At 42.7% G+C, this 14,702-nt stretch overlaps 1 protein-coding gene across 10 annotated transcripts in view; it reads right to left on the bottom strand.

Annotated features, from left to right (window-relative positions):
- Positions 1–632: 632 nt before the first annotated feature.
- macf1a (microtubule actin crosslinking factor 1a) overlaps positions 633–14,702 on the bottom strand; it is a 230,901-nt gene continuing 216,831 nt past the window's right edge. For 6 of the 10 annotated variants that reach the window (XM_082520383.1, XM_082520384.1, XM_082520385.1 and 3 more), the window contains 11 exons: positions 14,489–14,643; positions 14,104–14,266; positions 13,859–14,013; positions 13,695–13,769; positions 11,665–11,682; positions 10,805–10,922; positions 9,025–9,087; positions 6,267–6,484; positions 4,704–4,826; positions 3,933–4,041; positions 633–2,859 (listed from right to left, as the gene is read on the bottom strand). In XM_082520383.1, the coding sequence (XP_082376509.1) occupies positions 2,612–2,859; positions 3,933–4,041; positions 4,704–4,826; positions 6,267–6,484; positions 9,025–9,087; positions 10,805–10,922; positions 11,665–11,682; positions 13,695–13,769; positions 13,859–14,013; positions 14,104–14,266; positions 14,489–14,643 (1,445 nt within the window). In that variant the 3' untranslated portion in view covers positions 633–2,611. The remainder of the gene's footprint in view (positions 2,860–3,932; positions 4,042–4,703; positions 4,827–6,266; positions 6,485–9,024; positions 9,088–10,804; positions 10,923–11,664; positions 11,683–13,694; positions 13,770–13,858; positions 14,014–14,103; positions 14,267–14,488; positions 14,644–14,702) is intronic. The other 4 variants (XM_082520382.1, XM_082520379.1, XM_082520380.1 and 1 more) reach the window with 4 other exon arrangements.

Here is a 14,702-nt window from a genome sequence, read left to right as displayed (position 1 = left end):
GTACTCTTGCCCTTAACAACAGTATGGCTCTTATTTCTTTATGACCAGAGCTATGAGAGAGTCCTGGCACTCAAACATCCCAGCTCAGTTGTGCAGTGGGGCAGATTTGGTGCTAGCAGAATAACCTCCAACTAAAACCTTATCTTGGGGCAGCTTTTAAATCAGGTTCGTCCAGTGATCATAAACGTGAAACCTTTATGTACGGATGATCATTAAAATTAAAGTTACTTTAGATGTTTAATGCTTTAAATAAGTGAACACACACATATTAGTGTTGCTTCTAGGACTTTGGATAAGATTAAATACCTCGTAGAGATCAGGAAACACCTTTAAAGGGGTTTTGTGTAGTTCATGCATTAGAACACACAGAACAGCAGAGCACTGAGAATTTTCTATGATTTATGATTGCAAAGTCTGAAATTTACAGCAAAGTCATCTGCTGATGCATATGAGCCACATGTTTGATGCCCCTGACCTGGTGCATAAATCAGGGCTTCAGTTCAGGTTGGAGTTGTTGGGACCGGTGACCTCTTGCTTATATTAATAATAACTAATAAGTTGTGGGTGCTTCGGGTCACATTCACACATCAAACTCGGCTGCTCTTACATACACAGACGCAAAAGACAAGAGGTTTTACTGCAAGCATAATTTTAATACAAAAACAGAACAAAAAAATTGTTTATAATTTTAGTTTTTTTTTGTTGTTTTAATTTTACACAAGTGACTCATAGTAACACCCCCTCCCCTCCCTCCATGTTCTTATCACACAGAGTAGCACAGCATCAAAAGGTGGTGGACTCGTCTCCCGATCCCTCCCCCCTCAGAGAGACAATAAATAAATAAAAATCACCTTATGATGTCTTCTTCTTCTTCCTTATTGTAAATTCATTAGTTTTCATAAACTTCATCTCTTACACCGAGATAACACAGAGACAAACTCGAGCCCCGCCAAAGATGGAGCATTTGGAAAAAAAAAAGAAAAGCCTAGAAGAAGAGACGCTGGGGAGGGACACGAGGGAGGACGCCCGCTCTCATTGGTCCGCTCAGCCCAGGTCCCCTGTCATTCATATTTGTAGTTCTCTCTACACATGAAGGGCAACCCCCTTTGGTCGTGGTCAGGAAAACTGTAGTCATTAGCTTTAAAGAAAATGTAACAAAAAGGCTGCCACTAGAATCAGCGACCTAGTGAATGATGTCATGTTACAACAGAGTAGAAACACACGTTACACACAGATCACGTCGAAACAGCGGAGTGGGCATCTTCTCGGTACAAAAAAAGAGAAAAAAAAACTTTCACCATAATACTAAATCACTCTCTGCCAACGGTGATATGACGTGAAAAATAAATAGATCTTTCTCTCAAGCTAGAAAACAAAACTGGATTATAAATTAACCAGAAAACAACGAGAAGAAAAAAAACAAAAAGACATTCGCAAATTAAACGTTTGCATACAGTGACTCAAGTCATTGACCTTTATTCTTTCCTATAAGAAAGACACACGCGACACACACATGCGCGCACACACCTTTTGAGTTTGAGAGTGCGCGTATGTGCTGCTGGGCTGCAGAGGAAGAGACAATTAGTGCATGCTGGTTGTCGGACTCTCCGAACGCGCTCGTTTACGTCAGGTTACGCATGTCGTGTATTGTCAGTAATGTGCTGTTAGTTGAGTGTGTCGCCATAAAAATAGTCCTCTCTATTGCCAGTTTGTGATTTCTTATTTCTGTGTGTGTCGGATTGTAACGCAGACATGTGACAAAACCGCCGAGACGCACACCCGCGAGGCCCGTCTTAACGTTCCAGCGGTCGGGAGGAGTCGGCTCTGCGGCGTTTGAGTGTGTGAGAGTTTGCCCTCAGCTGCAGCAGCGCCACCGCCGATCCTCCGAGTCTGAGGTTGGCCGCTGTGGGAGCCAGACAGCGTTTCCCGCCTCCGTAGATCTGCTGAGGTGACTCTTTTTCTCGCCAACCAACGCAGGGGAAGCGACATGGCAGTCGTTGCATATTTTCTTTTTTAACTCATCGCTGAGGCATCTGGCCCACAAGCCAAAATAATAACCCACAAATTCCTTCTTTTTTTTTTTTTTTTTCCTGAATGCCACTTGAGCTTTTTTTGTTTTTGTAGCTGTGGCGGCGGCGGTGGCGGCGTGTCCCACTCCCTGCACCGGCTCTGTGTTAAAATGTGTGTTTGTGTGTCTGATCGGGACAGGAGTTTGTAACACAAAGTAAGGCAGCATCACATCGGGTCGGTCTGTGTTTGGTTCCTCGCTGGTGGGGAACTTCTGAAAGACGAAGCAGGAGACTGGAAGGCAAACTGGGGTCGCTTCTTAAAGGGGAACAGTCTTTTTTTTTCACCCCACAGACTCTGGCCTGAGACCGCCAGACCAGAATCTTCTCCTCTTGTGCAGGTTTTCAGTCGGCTGGGGAAAGAACGAGACGGAGATTCACTCAGCTCATCCACCTCCTTCTTTCTCCTGGAAAGTATCAGTCATAGTGCACACATTCTAGACAAGCCCTATGGATGGATGCTCAGAGTGACGCTGGTACACCCAAAATGGCAGATAATAGTGGCCCACCCACTGCAAGTTCCTCCAGTTTCTCTGTGGGTGGGTTTATTTCTTCGCAGATCCCGGGGTTTTTGGGCTGGGGGTCTTCTTGGAGATGGTGGGGATCTTGGAGGGTTTGGCCCCACTGCCCGGTCGTCGCGGGGTATCTGAAGTGTCGGAGCAGACGGACCGAGCGTCCTGGAGCTCTGATGCGTCTGAGGCGTCGCTGCCACGGCGACTGCTGGCCCTGCTGCCGGCTCGGCTGCCGGCTCGGCTGGTGGGACCGCTGGCTGTGGACCCCCCTCGCTTGGGATCTAACAGGAGAAAAGAGGGAAACGAGAAAAAAAAAGACAGTAAAAATGTGCTGACAAAAGCAGAGCATGCATTTGTGCAGATTCACATTTAGTTTGCAGCACTGTGGCTGTGGAGGCTGCCATGTCTGTGGGTTGGCCGAGACCACAGACTGCATATACAAGATAGACGCAGCCTCTTTGATGTCACCCAGTGGTTTGTGAATTTTCTTTGATCTTCAACCACAGCTGTCATCATCTTGGCTTTTTGTGGGGTCAGAGTAGCCATATTTGTACAAAAAGGGCAGACTGCTGCAGACTGTTGGCTAACAGTAGCTAGCCTGGTTTGTAAGCTTAATTTATGGACTAGACACAGACACCCAATAATGAATCTTAACAAGCAAATAAAATACTAGTATTTCACTCTCAGTAACAACCTGTGCATAAACCTTTTGGACATGGCCTATTAGTGCAATTAAGCTATTATTATTTGACATATAACCGCGTTAAAATGCTGCAGAAGTTACCGAAATAATTAGTCTACTACAACATCAACAGGTGACTTCACAACATAAATCACTCAGTGAACAGCTGCCATGAAGGGGAAAACTATGACTCATGTTTCTTTCTGCTGTAACGCTGGACATTTTAACCCTGGAGTGCATGGAGGCTAACTCACTTCAGGGGACAGCCTCCAAGTGGCCGTTAGAGGAACTGCAGTTTTTGGCATTTTTACGTTTTAGTCTCAGATGTTGACACAAATTTATGAGTAGAACTGAATTCAGTTATCTGAGAGTAAATATCTCAGCAGCAACAATGCTGTGAATTGGCTGTGAATTAACACATTCGCTGACGTCTGTTGGTCACAGAAGTAGGAATTTTAAAACCTGCCCTGCATTCAAGGAGAGAAGCCCCACCCACTTTACAATCAAACCTCCTGGTAAGTCTGGTCTTAGCAGGGACAGGGGCTTACTTTGAACTGTGAGTCCTGCAAAGCTAATCTAGTAGAGTTAATGAATAAAAATATAGAGCTTGCAATTAGCAGGTCTTCCTTAATGAAGTAGATAAGTAGCCAGGACACATGGCTGGTGTCTCACCCGTCCGCGATGGTTTGCTGGTGTGCGTCGTTCCACCGTTCTCCCCGGTTAGCGAGCCTCGGCTCGAGTGGAAGGTCGGTCTCTTTAACTTGGACCCAGATGGCGCCCCCTGCAGGAGCACATGGCAGACGTCAGCTGAGGATAATTTCATTGTTATCACTTTAGACACGCACACAGACACACACACACACACAGGGGATTTAACACAACATATCACATCCACATGGACATGAACAAAAACAGATCTACAAATAAATAATAAACAACACAAAGAAACGTGTTAAACACAAAAACACCAACAACATATGAACACTATATTAAACACTACTATTAATTGTGAAGGTATGTGTTTATAAAACTATGTGACCACATGAAACTATATGTAATAAATCTGCTGATTAGTCCTTTAATTTTTTTTTCTTTATTATTTGCTCTTTTTTTTAATACAGAGGATATCTCATCAACTTGCTTTTATCTAATCAAGAGTTAAAAGCCACAAAATAATAATTTTACTGTCATTTCAGTTAAAGAAATGAAGCGACTCAGCTGAGAAATGATAAATAAATGCACTGAACTGTGCAGGTTTTATCCTTATTCTCCTATTTTGACACAAAAAAAAACAAAACAATTCAAGCAAAGCTCAAAATCACCCCAGCCAAAGTAAAGCTTCCCATGTGAGAGCACCTGCAAGTGTGCATTAGTGCATTAGCGCGTTCAGTGGAGTGGGGTTGGGTGGGGCAGGGGAGTTGGTTGGGTGGGTGGGTGTGTTACCTCGTGCCCAGGAGTGGTGTGGCTGTGACCGAGATCTGGGCAGCAGTGGCACTTGGTTGGCGTTGGAGTTTTACTGTGTGCCAGCCAGGGCTTGGCATAGTCACGCGAGTGAGTATGGGACGACTGAAGGGAGGAAGGGAAGCAAGGAAGGAAGGAAGGGTGGAGGAGAGCAAAGCAGCGTAGGGAAGAAGCAAATGAAGGAGGGGGTGTGGGGAGGAGGTGTGGGGGCATTGGATGGACAGTTCAGCGCAGCAGATTAATGTGTAAGAGTGGATCATTCATTTTTTTTCCCATAAAGAGAGACCGCATCAATGCAGGAAGGACACGTTTGCAGCGAGGTTAGCAGGGTTGAATAAGAGGAACGTGGGGAAAAGGCAAAAAGATGAAAGAAAAAAGAACAAAACATAAAATTTCACAGTTAGGGATGCGGTGATTTCTGACAAACAACAGGAGGATGACAACAAATCAACTATGTTACAATGCATAAAAACACAGTTACAAATGTGCACCACCTCGCACACACACAGCGTTCACATGACAAACAGAAACATCACTGACATCAGATGACGACACTAAGAAATAACAATGGTCTGTTTGTCCTGACAATGACGATGTTTCCATTTAACAAACACTCCAACACACAACAGAAGATGAGCATGAAAGACTGTGTGTGTGTGTGTGTGTGTGAGCTACAAAAATCTAGGGACCCTAGGGAAGGGTCAGGGAACTCCAGGCCTCAAGGCCCAGTGTCCTGCAGGTTTTAGATGCATCCTTGATCACAGCTTGAACACAGCTGATTTAAAATACCTCCTCAACATGTCTTGAAGTTCTCCAGAGCTGATAATGAGCTAATCATTTGATTCAGGTGAGTTGACACAGGCGGATATTTAAAACCTGGAGGACACAGCCCTTGAGGCCTGGAGTTCCCCACCCTCGCTCTAGGAGGAGACTCCTTGGAAAGGCCGATCAGCCAGCTCTGGAAAATTTAAAAGCATAAATTTTGGACTTTCCTACTGACAAAGAGCTCCCCCTTTCATATTACACCAAAGTTATTAAGTAATATATAGCAAAAATTACATTTGTTTTTCTTGACATTCCCTAACCAGAATAAAACAGGTGGTTAAAGTAGGGCATGCTTTAAGGCGTGTCTGACAGCGTTCCCTGATTTCTCAGTAAGATCAACGCTACGTTTATTACGTCTGAAAACTAACTTCATACTGCCAAGGCCATCTTTTATATCTTTAGGTCGAGGGCACTTCTACACTTCATGCAGAATGTTTTCTTTTAAGTAACAAGCACATTTCAGCATGTGCAGTGGGATTCAAGGCTTTTAATGTTTTGGGTAGATAACTTGATCAAGTAATAAGAAGTTTCATTTCCTATGATAGTATCAGATGTGTGTTTAACCATATTTTCTAGTATTTTGAATATTACTTAAAAGTGTTACAAAACCAACTTTTAAACCACTATTAGTTCAAAATTTACTGTAAATGTTTATTACTCAGTGCTTATATCCCTGCTCTGTCATTAATGCTGTGTAATGACTCGAGGGAAAAACCTTACCCTGGATGATGCAGAGGCCGTCGGGGTGGCTGGGGCAGAGGGAGCAGAGGGGAGGGAAGCTCCACTGTGGGAGGCCGAGGAAGAGGAGCGGGTGGGCGAGGCGTTCCGAGAGCCCGGCTTGGAGCGACGGCCCCGGGACCGGAAGGCGGCCAGACCCTGAGACGCTCCTTCAGGAAGGATGAACTTCTCCCTTAGCTCCAGGTTGGTGCGACCTCGAGCTGGACATAAAGAGACGGACAGGGAAGGGAACAATGAGTCTGGGTTCGAGTCGGCTCGGAGGTTTCCTCCAGCAGGGGGCGGCAGAGGGAGCGAGCAGAGTGAGGGAGAAAGTCAGTGCTTCCTTGGCTGCAGACGTCAGAGTCGGTGCATGTTTCTTTGAGAGTGCGCGTGAGCAGAGCAGGTGTTTGGTCGGGTGGGGTTTCGGGGACTGAGGGACTGTTAAGTGCACTTCGGTTGAGTCATTTTTAAGGTGGGAGGCGAGCGAGGGGCGTGTTTTGTTTGAGTGCAAAGGTGGGAGCAAATTAATTACTGCGATACGCAACGAAAGTCAGCTAGTCATCGACACTGGTGGACACGAGTTCGGAGACACAATGCCATTGCTTCAGAGAAAGACTATAAAACTTGGTGGTTATTTCAAACTTATTTTCCTTTATTGTAAATAACTTCTTGAGGCCCACCTGCAGTACTGTTCTCACCCAGCAGGGGGCCACATTGCAAATCAGTTTGATACATCATTTATGAAATAAAGGGAAACTATCAATATTATTGGAAATGTAATGTTTATGCCAAAAAAATAAAACTGAATAAACAGGTAGTTTAATTGTGTGGCTAAGAAGCAGGCCACCATGCATGCTTCGTAACACCTGTATGAGCAAACTTTACAGGTACTGACAGCAGCCCACTCGCTGCTTCCTGATGCTGTAAACAGAGAAATAAGACTGATAGACTATTCTATAGATCACATATAAAAGTGAAAGACTCCTCCTTAAATAACTCCTTAAGCAACAGCACGCGTCTCTGCTCTCATAATCTGCAAACTGTGACTGAGTGCCACACTTTCGTTGCGTATCTGCTTAAAATCGTCTGAGCGCGCTGGAAGCAAAGTGCAGCTGCTCTTATGCTGTTTGTCAACAAGATCTCAAGTAGTTTTTCACTTCTTGCTGCAAAGGAGCATCTCAGCTCTGCTGTATACACACAGATTGTGTATAAATACATGTGGGGGTCATGCCTGGTTTATGCTTAGCAGGAGAGAACCCAGAGATTCAGGGTTTCTCCCGTCTTCAAAAAACACTCAGCGGCATTCTTGGACAAAAAGTGGTGCAGCAGCCCCAGCAGACAACAGCAAGCCTGGAGAAGCCAGCCACAAAAAGAGAGAGTGGAGAGACCGAGGACAACGGGAGGGTTCAAGAGAGAACAAATAAATACAGAAAGAAAGAGAGAGGGAGAGAGGACACAGATTCAGAGTGGAGGAGAAATGGAGTGAAAGAAAAGAGTGGAAAAAATCTTAAAAAGAAGAAGAAGGAGAGGAGGGCTGCAGCTAGCTCGTCCCGAGCAACTGAATAGCAAGGCCAGTCAATTAAACGGGTGCACCCTGTAATTATGTCCCCCCTCAAAGCCAGCCAGCCAGGTGCACCCTGTAATTGTGTCTCCCACCAACCAGCCATCACATTTAAAGGAGCCGCGTTGGAAAGCCAGCGTTATTAGAAACCCAGGCTGGCCACGCCCAGGTCTAAGACACCAATATTTTTCTCCTACAAATCAAGAGTTTTTACGTTCTTCTCTATGAAGCAGACAAAAGAGCAGCTCTGTCTTTACTTAGTACTCATAGTGACCGCTGTATTTTTTTTCTGTGTTTATTCATTTAGTTTTACACACGCTCTCTTCTTGTCTCAATAATGTCTTATTTACGGATTTACTTTGTAAAAATCAGCAAACCTCGAGTTACATCTAAAGACCAGGGGGTTGGCCAAATCCTGCTTTTTACTGTGAGTGAGGAAAGCATGACGCAAACATGTGCCACACAGACGGGACTGACATGAATGCCTTCAACGCACAAACCTGACCACGGTTATAAAGAGCACACACACGTGTACACACACATATATAGACACACAGAGGACAGCTGTGGTTAAAGATGGAGATGAATGGATGGATGGATGGATGGATGGTGAGTGAGAGACAGAGAGGAAGTGTAGATACCTCGGCAGCAGAAATAGCCAGGAGTGACTGTCACTAAGAGACACAAGAGACAACGTGAAATAACTGCATGCTGGAAGTGGAATGAAGAAAGTCTCTCTCTCACACACACACACACAATCCTAAGACTGTTTAACCAATCTGTTAAAAAACAGCTTTAGATACACACGAGCCCTAAACACACACAAACACACACACAGCTGAACTCTTGGGGTCCGGACGAGTGTCGGAGACCCCTGAAAGGTGTTGGAAAAAGGGAACAGATCAGGATTTCAGGGCTGGAGCCAGCAGCAACAGTAGGGGAGGAACAGTGGGGAGACATAATGTTAGTCAGGTGATCACAGTCAGCAAGGCACAGCAATAAGGCCAAACCACCAAACCAAGGAAGAAGAAGAGAAAGGGGAGAACGATAAAGATAAGAGCAACAAAAAAAGAATGAAGAAGAAGAGAAAAAAAGAAAGGTGGAAGCCCAGGGGAACACAAAAAAACAATCAAAACCAAACCAGACGGAGGAAACACAGGCAGCTAAGAGAAAGCGTGAGAGAGAGAGGAGAAATCCAACCTATACGAGATGAGATGGAGCTACTCGAATCGGAGCGGAGAATCTTTATTCCTGGATGTTGCACTGAGAAGAGAGAAAAAAGGGAGAGAGGGAAAAAAAAGAAAGGGAATAAAGAGAAACTGAGGATCATGCACCATGCAATACTACGTTTTTTATTTAAGAAAGAATGAACAGAGAGAGGCCGAGGAGAGGACGTGTGTGTATACAGAAATAAAACGTGACGAGATGATGATGAAGATTGAGTCCTTTGGGATCGACAGAGGATGGGCTCGGAGGGAAATGACAGATTGGGGAAGAGAGATGGAGACAGGGAGAGAGAAACACCACTCCGAGGAGCACAACAATTACACCGACGTCACTGGAAGAAAACACTGGATAGAAAAATGAGACGGTGCGCTTCACTGCATCACCTGCTGACAGAAAAACTAAAGAAACTTGAGTCGGTTTGTGTGTTTTGTCCTTTATTTCGTGTTTTGTCTCCGTTTGCGTTCAGCCACTTGTGTTCGGCGTTGTAAACATGTTGAGAAACATCTTTGAGGGTTTGTTTGCTTTGGTGTGATGGTGTCTTAAGTGCTTGTGCCTGACCGATATATACCACTGGATATTTTTTCTCAAGATGGTGCCCCATTCATTTAAAAAAGCATCTTAGTCCCCATAAATGGCTTCAAGTTTTAATGATGAGGCTTTTTTAAAGATCCTTTTCAGACCTAAAGCCTACAACTAAAGCTAAACTAAAAAGAACTGATACTTAGTAATAATAAAACTGCATAAATGATCTAATCAGATTTTAAAAAGTTTTTTAAAAATAAAAAAAAAATATATGTAAAAGCAGTTAGAATCATGAGATAAAATAAATTGTCAACTAAACCTGACAGACAAATGGCTAAAAGAGATAAAAGTATCAATATAAAGTTGGAAAATGTTAGCTAATCATAATGGAAGTTTAAACTGTTGCTTAAACATAACAGATAAACATTTGAAAAAGAATTAAATTAAAAAACTAATTAACACATGTGGTTAGGAGTTAACTGTTAAGAGATAAACAGTTACAAAAAGATTTAAGTAGGAATGAGAAGCTGGAAAATATCAGCTTAACGTACGAGCTAACAGTTTACTAATGCTAATGCTAGCTAAAGCTAAAAAGTTCATAATTACTAACTTGAAAGTTATAGTTAATGGTTTGAGTTAGCTTAAAATATATAAGAATCAAAAATTGTATTAATCATAACTGACACGTTTCTAAATAAAATCAGGAATAAAAAGTTATAAAAGTTATTAGCTAAAAGCACGATTTGCAGTTAAAATTCTTAGCCACAAAGCTAAAGTATAGATAGTGTATTAAAAGTTTTAGCTAAAAATAAAATGTTGAAAATCGTCACTACACATAATGAAAAGTTGTTTAGTAGAGTGCTAACTGAAAGTTAATCATATAAATTTAAAAGTTTGCCAACAAACAAATTCTGATTATAAAAGCTAAGAATAAGATATATGCTAATAACAAAGCAGATCTAATTTAAGTTTAATTGAGGTGAAAATGTAGAATTATTATGTCAGAATTATTTCCAGTGTATACACTAATCAATATAATTATTTTTCACAGCTAATTATTTACTTTTTATTATTTATTTTTACTTTTTTCCAATCAAAAATGCATGTGTCAAATTGAAATTGTGCTGATATGCCTAAAAAAAAGCCCCATTGTAATCCAGTATCGGTCAGGCTCGTGTGTGTGTGTATAAATGAGAGGAGGCTGATCTGTTTGTGTGCCCACTTTGCTCACCTCTGCATGGATCGTTCTTGACCAGAAACTCGTCTAGAGCCATCCAACCTCCTCCGACTCTCACCATCACCGTGCTGCGCAAAATCCTCACCAAACGCAGCTGCTGAGAGTCTCCAAACTGGGGCAGGTGACATAAAAACGGAGGGAAGAAGGGCCAAAAAGAGTGGAAACAGAAGAGGGAATCAGGGGGAAAAAAATTAATGAGTAAAAACAACTATTTGGTTTCTAAAGATTTACAACCATCACACCAAGAAGCCCAAGTACCAAATCTGAGCATCGTTTCTACTCCATGCACTGACAGAAAAACCATGCACTGACAGAAGTTACAGATCTCAGCCCAGTTCACCCAGCCACTCATATCCACGCATCGTCACACACAATATAAATCAATCATGTATTTATATTCAGTCTTTGAAGTTTTCTAACGTGTTATTGTTTTTCAAACCGCCCAGCGAAGCAGACCTCCAAGCGATACCAGCACAGAAGGAATTTTCTGGATCTCTCTCCAAGCAGCTTGATTTGTTTCCCAGCTTCAGTCCCAAGCACACTATATATCACCGAACCACTAATTACCCCTTCAGCCATGTCACTGTCGCCAGCTTCGCATTGTGCAATTTGTCACTCTCAACACCAAACAAATCACAGCAGAAACACGAGCGGACGGTGAAACCCGCTTACACGTTGCAAAGCCACAAAGGAGTGCTTCTTCCTTGAAAACGTAAAATTAAATAAATACAGATTTACTGTATCATAACGGTATTTTCTTCAAGTATACGGAAACAGGAAGCGGTGCACTCCTTCAGTGGAGAACGGGGAAGCAGCTTTCACACGTCCACTCGCAGCAGCGGACGTCACTTTACCTGGTTTCCGAGGAAGAACTACAATAAATCCAGAAGACACGGAGCAGAGGAAGACAAAGGGAAGAGAAAGAGAGAATGAAACAACAAATACCGACAACTTGAATCTGTGATGTATGAAAGGACACCATTTATCTGTGTGCAGTGTTTTCGGAAAACTCAAACTTGGGCTCACAATTAGTGGTGAAAGCAAAAAGAAGCCGTGTGCGGCAGTTACGTCAGCGATGTGAAAATGGGTGACGATGAAGTCGAGACAGGAGATGGAGTCAAAGACAGAGAAGAAAAGAGAAGCCAGACACACACAGAGGAGCAGAGAGACAAACACTGTGACGATTAGTATCCCCAGCGTCCTGCAGTCTGACGCTGGATGTCATTACCCACTGGGTAATGATGGAGTGGACACAAACTGTAGCAGTGGTAGTGATGGCCGATCCAGGAAATGCTGCTGAAAACGGTCAGAGCTGAGGTCTGCTGTATAATGCTGCACAGACACACACAGACTGCTGCTGTCTGCCACGTTGTGTGAAGTTCAGTCTACAGATAATGCAAGTGCACTCACATTTATATGACTTTCTAGTCTTACTGACCAAGCAGCTTATATTGCAAGACACATTTAACCATAGAGCGCCTCATCTACCTCATAACTACAGCCAATTTAAATTCATCAATAACCAGTGCTAACCCCTACACCAACGTCCGGAGAATTTTCCTAAAAGGTGCAGTAACAAGGCACCTCCTCTGTAGTTAGATTTTGGATTAAAATTAAATATATTCAGTCATTTTTCACTTAATCTGTTCATGTTGGTCCAGTTTTTTGGTGACCCGTACAGTTAGGTTCACATCTACTCCTCTATTTTGATTTTATTTTAGTTTCAAGCCAAGCAAGCATAGTTTCTGAAACTAGAAGAAATTACTGTTTAAACTGAGTTCTTACAGGTATTTTTGCTTTTGGTTCAATAAGGTTTTACTGTGTTTATGCCAAGAAAACACATAAGAAGGCAGATTTTAACCAGGTTACTGGTGATCTATGAATGTAAAGGTTTATAAAAAAATATTCATGCATGCTTGGGTGTACCAAAATACTGGCTGTTACCTCCAAAAGGGTAAAGGATTACAATACAGCCAATGATCTCCCACAGCACAGTCTTTAAAGTCTTTCATCTTTATGGCGTTCATAAAAACAAATACAGGAAAACACTTTGGCTCCGGGTCCATATCAGCGGTTCTCAGACACTGAATAAACTTTACTCCTCACAACCCAGAATTTAAATATCCCCAACAATTAAACAAAAATGTATTTCAGTGACATAAAATTTAGAACGACATCATCAAAAACTCTGTTAACTAGTTTAAGATTCACTCCACATTTTTCCTGCAGAGAACCAGGTTTTACAGTCCAACAGTAATTCAGTTACAGCTCCTAATTCCCACCCTGCTGTGTGTATCTGTGCTGTCGCATTTACAGGATTATTAATGCTTTGTGATGAAAAAGACAGCCATCCCGCAGTTGTTATAAACATGTTCTATCGATGTTATGACATATTATGACAGCGACAGCGTAAACACTTAAATACACCATGATTATCATGATGTGAGATGGACACACGTGCGTGAAATGCTGTGAAGTTAAGTTGAGAAGTTAATGAAGTGCAGTCACAGTCAGTAATGAATAATGAACCAATCAGAACAGAGTCAAATGGGATTCACGGATAAATCTTAGCAGTCATGCTTAGATTTCTACTTCCTTCTCTTCGTTCGCGTCACACATTAAAATAATCTTTGTTTAAACATTGATTTTGGGTGCTGTCACACCCACTCTTGTGTTAGGTGTAAATTTGAACCTGAGTGTTTGTTTATACTACTTCGACCTCATATGCACCTCAAAAGGTTGCATACTGCTACACAATCAAAGTAAATCCCCTTTGACCCAGTTTTTTAAAACAATTCCTGTTAAAATATCTTTTTTCCAAAAGTTATTATTTGAATCTTTATTTTATCTCTAACAGTAGATCGATAAATAAAGCTGAACTTACCCGGTATTTGTTCTCGCCTATCTGCTCCACCTGGAACCTCTTGGCACATTTACACTGGGCTACCTGCCGCGTCACCTGCACAACCACAGACCAGACAAGACGTAAATAACTGACATGTTTTGAGCTAAATTTATAGCGAGACGTTTTTCTAAGCTCCCTCTTACCTCATCCTCGATCTTGTCGGCGTCAGTGGTCGGCCTGTAGGCATCCTTGTTGGGGTGCAGAGCAGCAACAAACTCGTAGTAGTCTATGTAACCGTCTCCATCCCTGTCAAAGATGTCTGCCACGGCCGTCATCTCCAGCTTACTGGTTGGAAATTCTGAGGATATTAGATATGATATTTACCGTCTTTGAAATATAAAACAAAACAACAATATAAACACAAAACAAAACCACTGCAGCTTCGTACTCGAGGCCAAGATGCCGTCGATGAACTCCTGCCGTGTGATCTTTCCATCCTGGTCTTTGTCGATGCGTCTGAAGAAATCCATGACGCGGGACTTCTTGTGGTTCATCCAGCGCATGTACTTCTTCCTCCACACGTCAAAGTCAAAGTTGGCAAACTCCTTGAGCTGAAAATGGACAACAGTGGCATTAATTAGGATTCAAAGTACACAACAGATGCAAATTAGCTTAAGCTAACTCTGCTACAAAGCATTTAATGGCAATATTTATGTTAATGCTCTGCATGGTCCCTTTTCAAATAAAATTAATTAACAACAATAATAAAAAAAATACATAAAGTTTAATGTTTAGTGAGTGTGGGTAGCTTTGCTTGACCAAATTTAATGTACCTCCTCCAGCCTGTCCAGAGCATCGTTGAGTTTGCGCTGCCGGTCGAGAGCTAGAAGCCACACCTGCTGCCACCTGGCACACAGCTGGTTGAGTCGTGGGTTTCCCCCAGAAACCTGCATGGCCGCCTGCTGCTGTTGCTGCTGCTGGTGTTTTCCTGCAGAGAACAGGTAAAGCTAAACGAAACGGCACCTGCACCTTTCGACCACATTCACT

Source organism: Aulonocara stuartgranti (assembly GCF_965226115.1).
Source record: "Aulonocara stuartgranti genome assembly, chromosome: 22".
Lineage (NCBI taxonomy): Eukaryota > Metazoa > Chordata > Actinopteri > Cichliformes > Cichlidae > Aulonocara > Aulonocara stuartgranti.
This window is presented reverse-complemented; position numbering and strand designations above follow the sequence as displayed.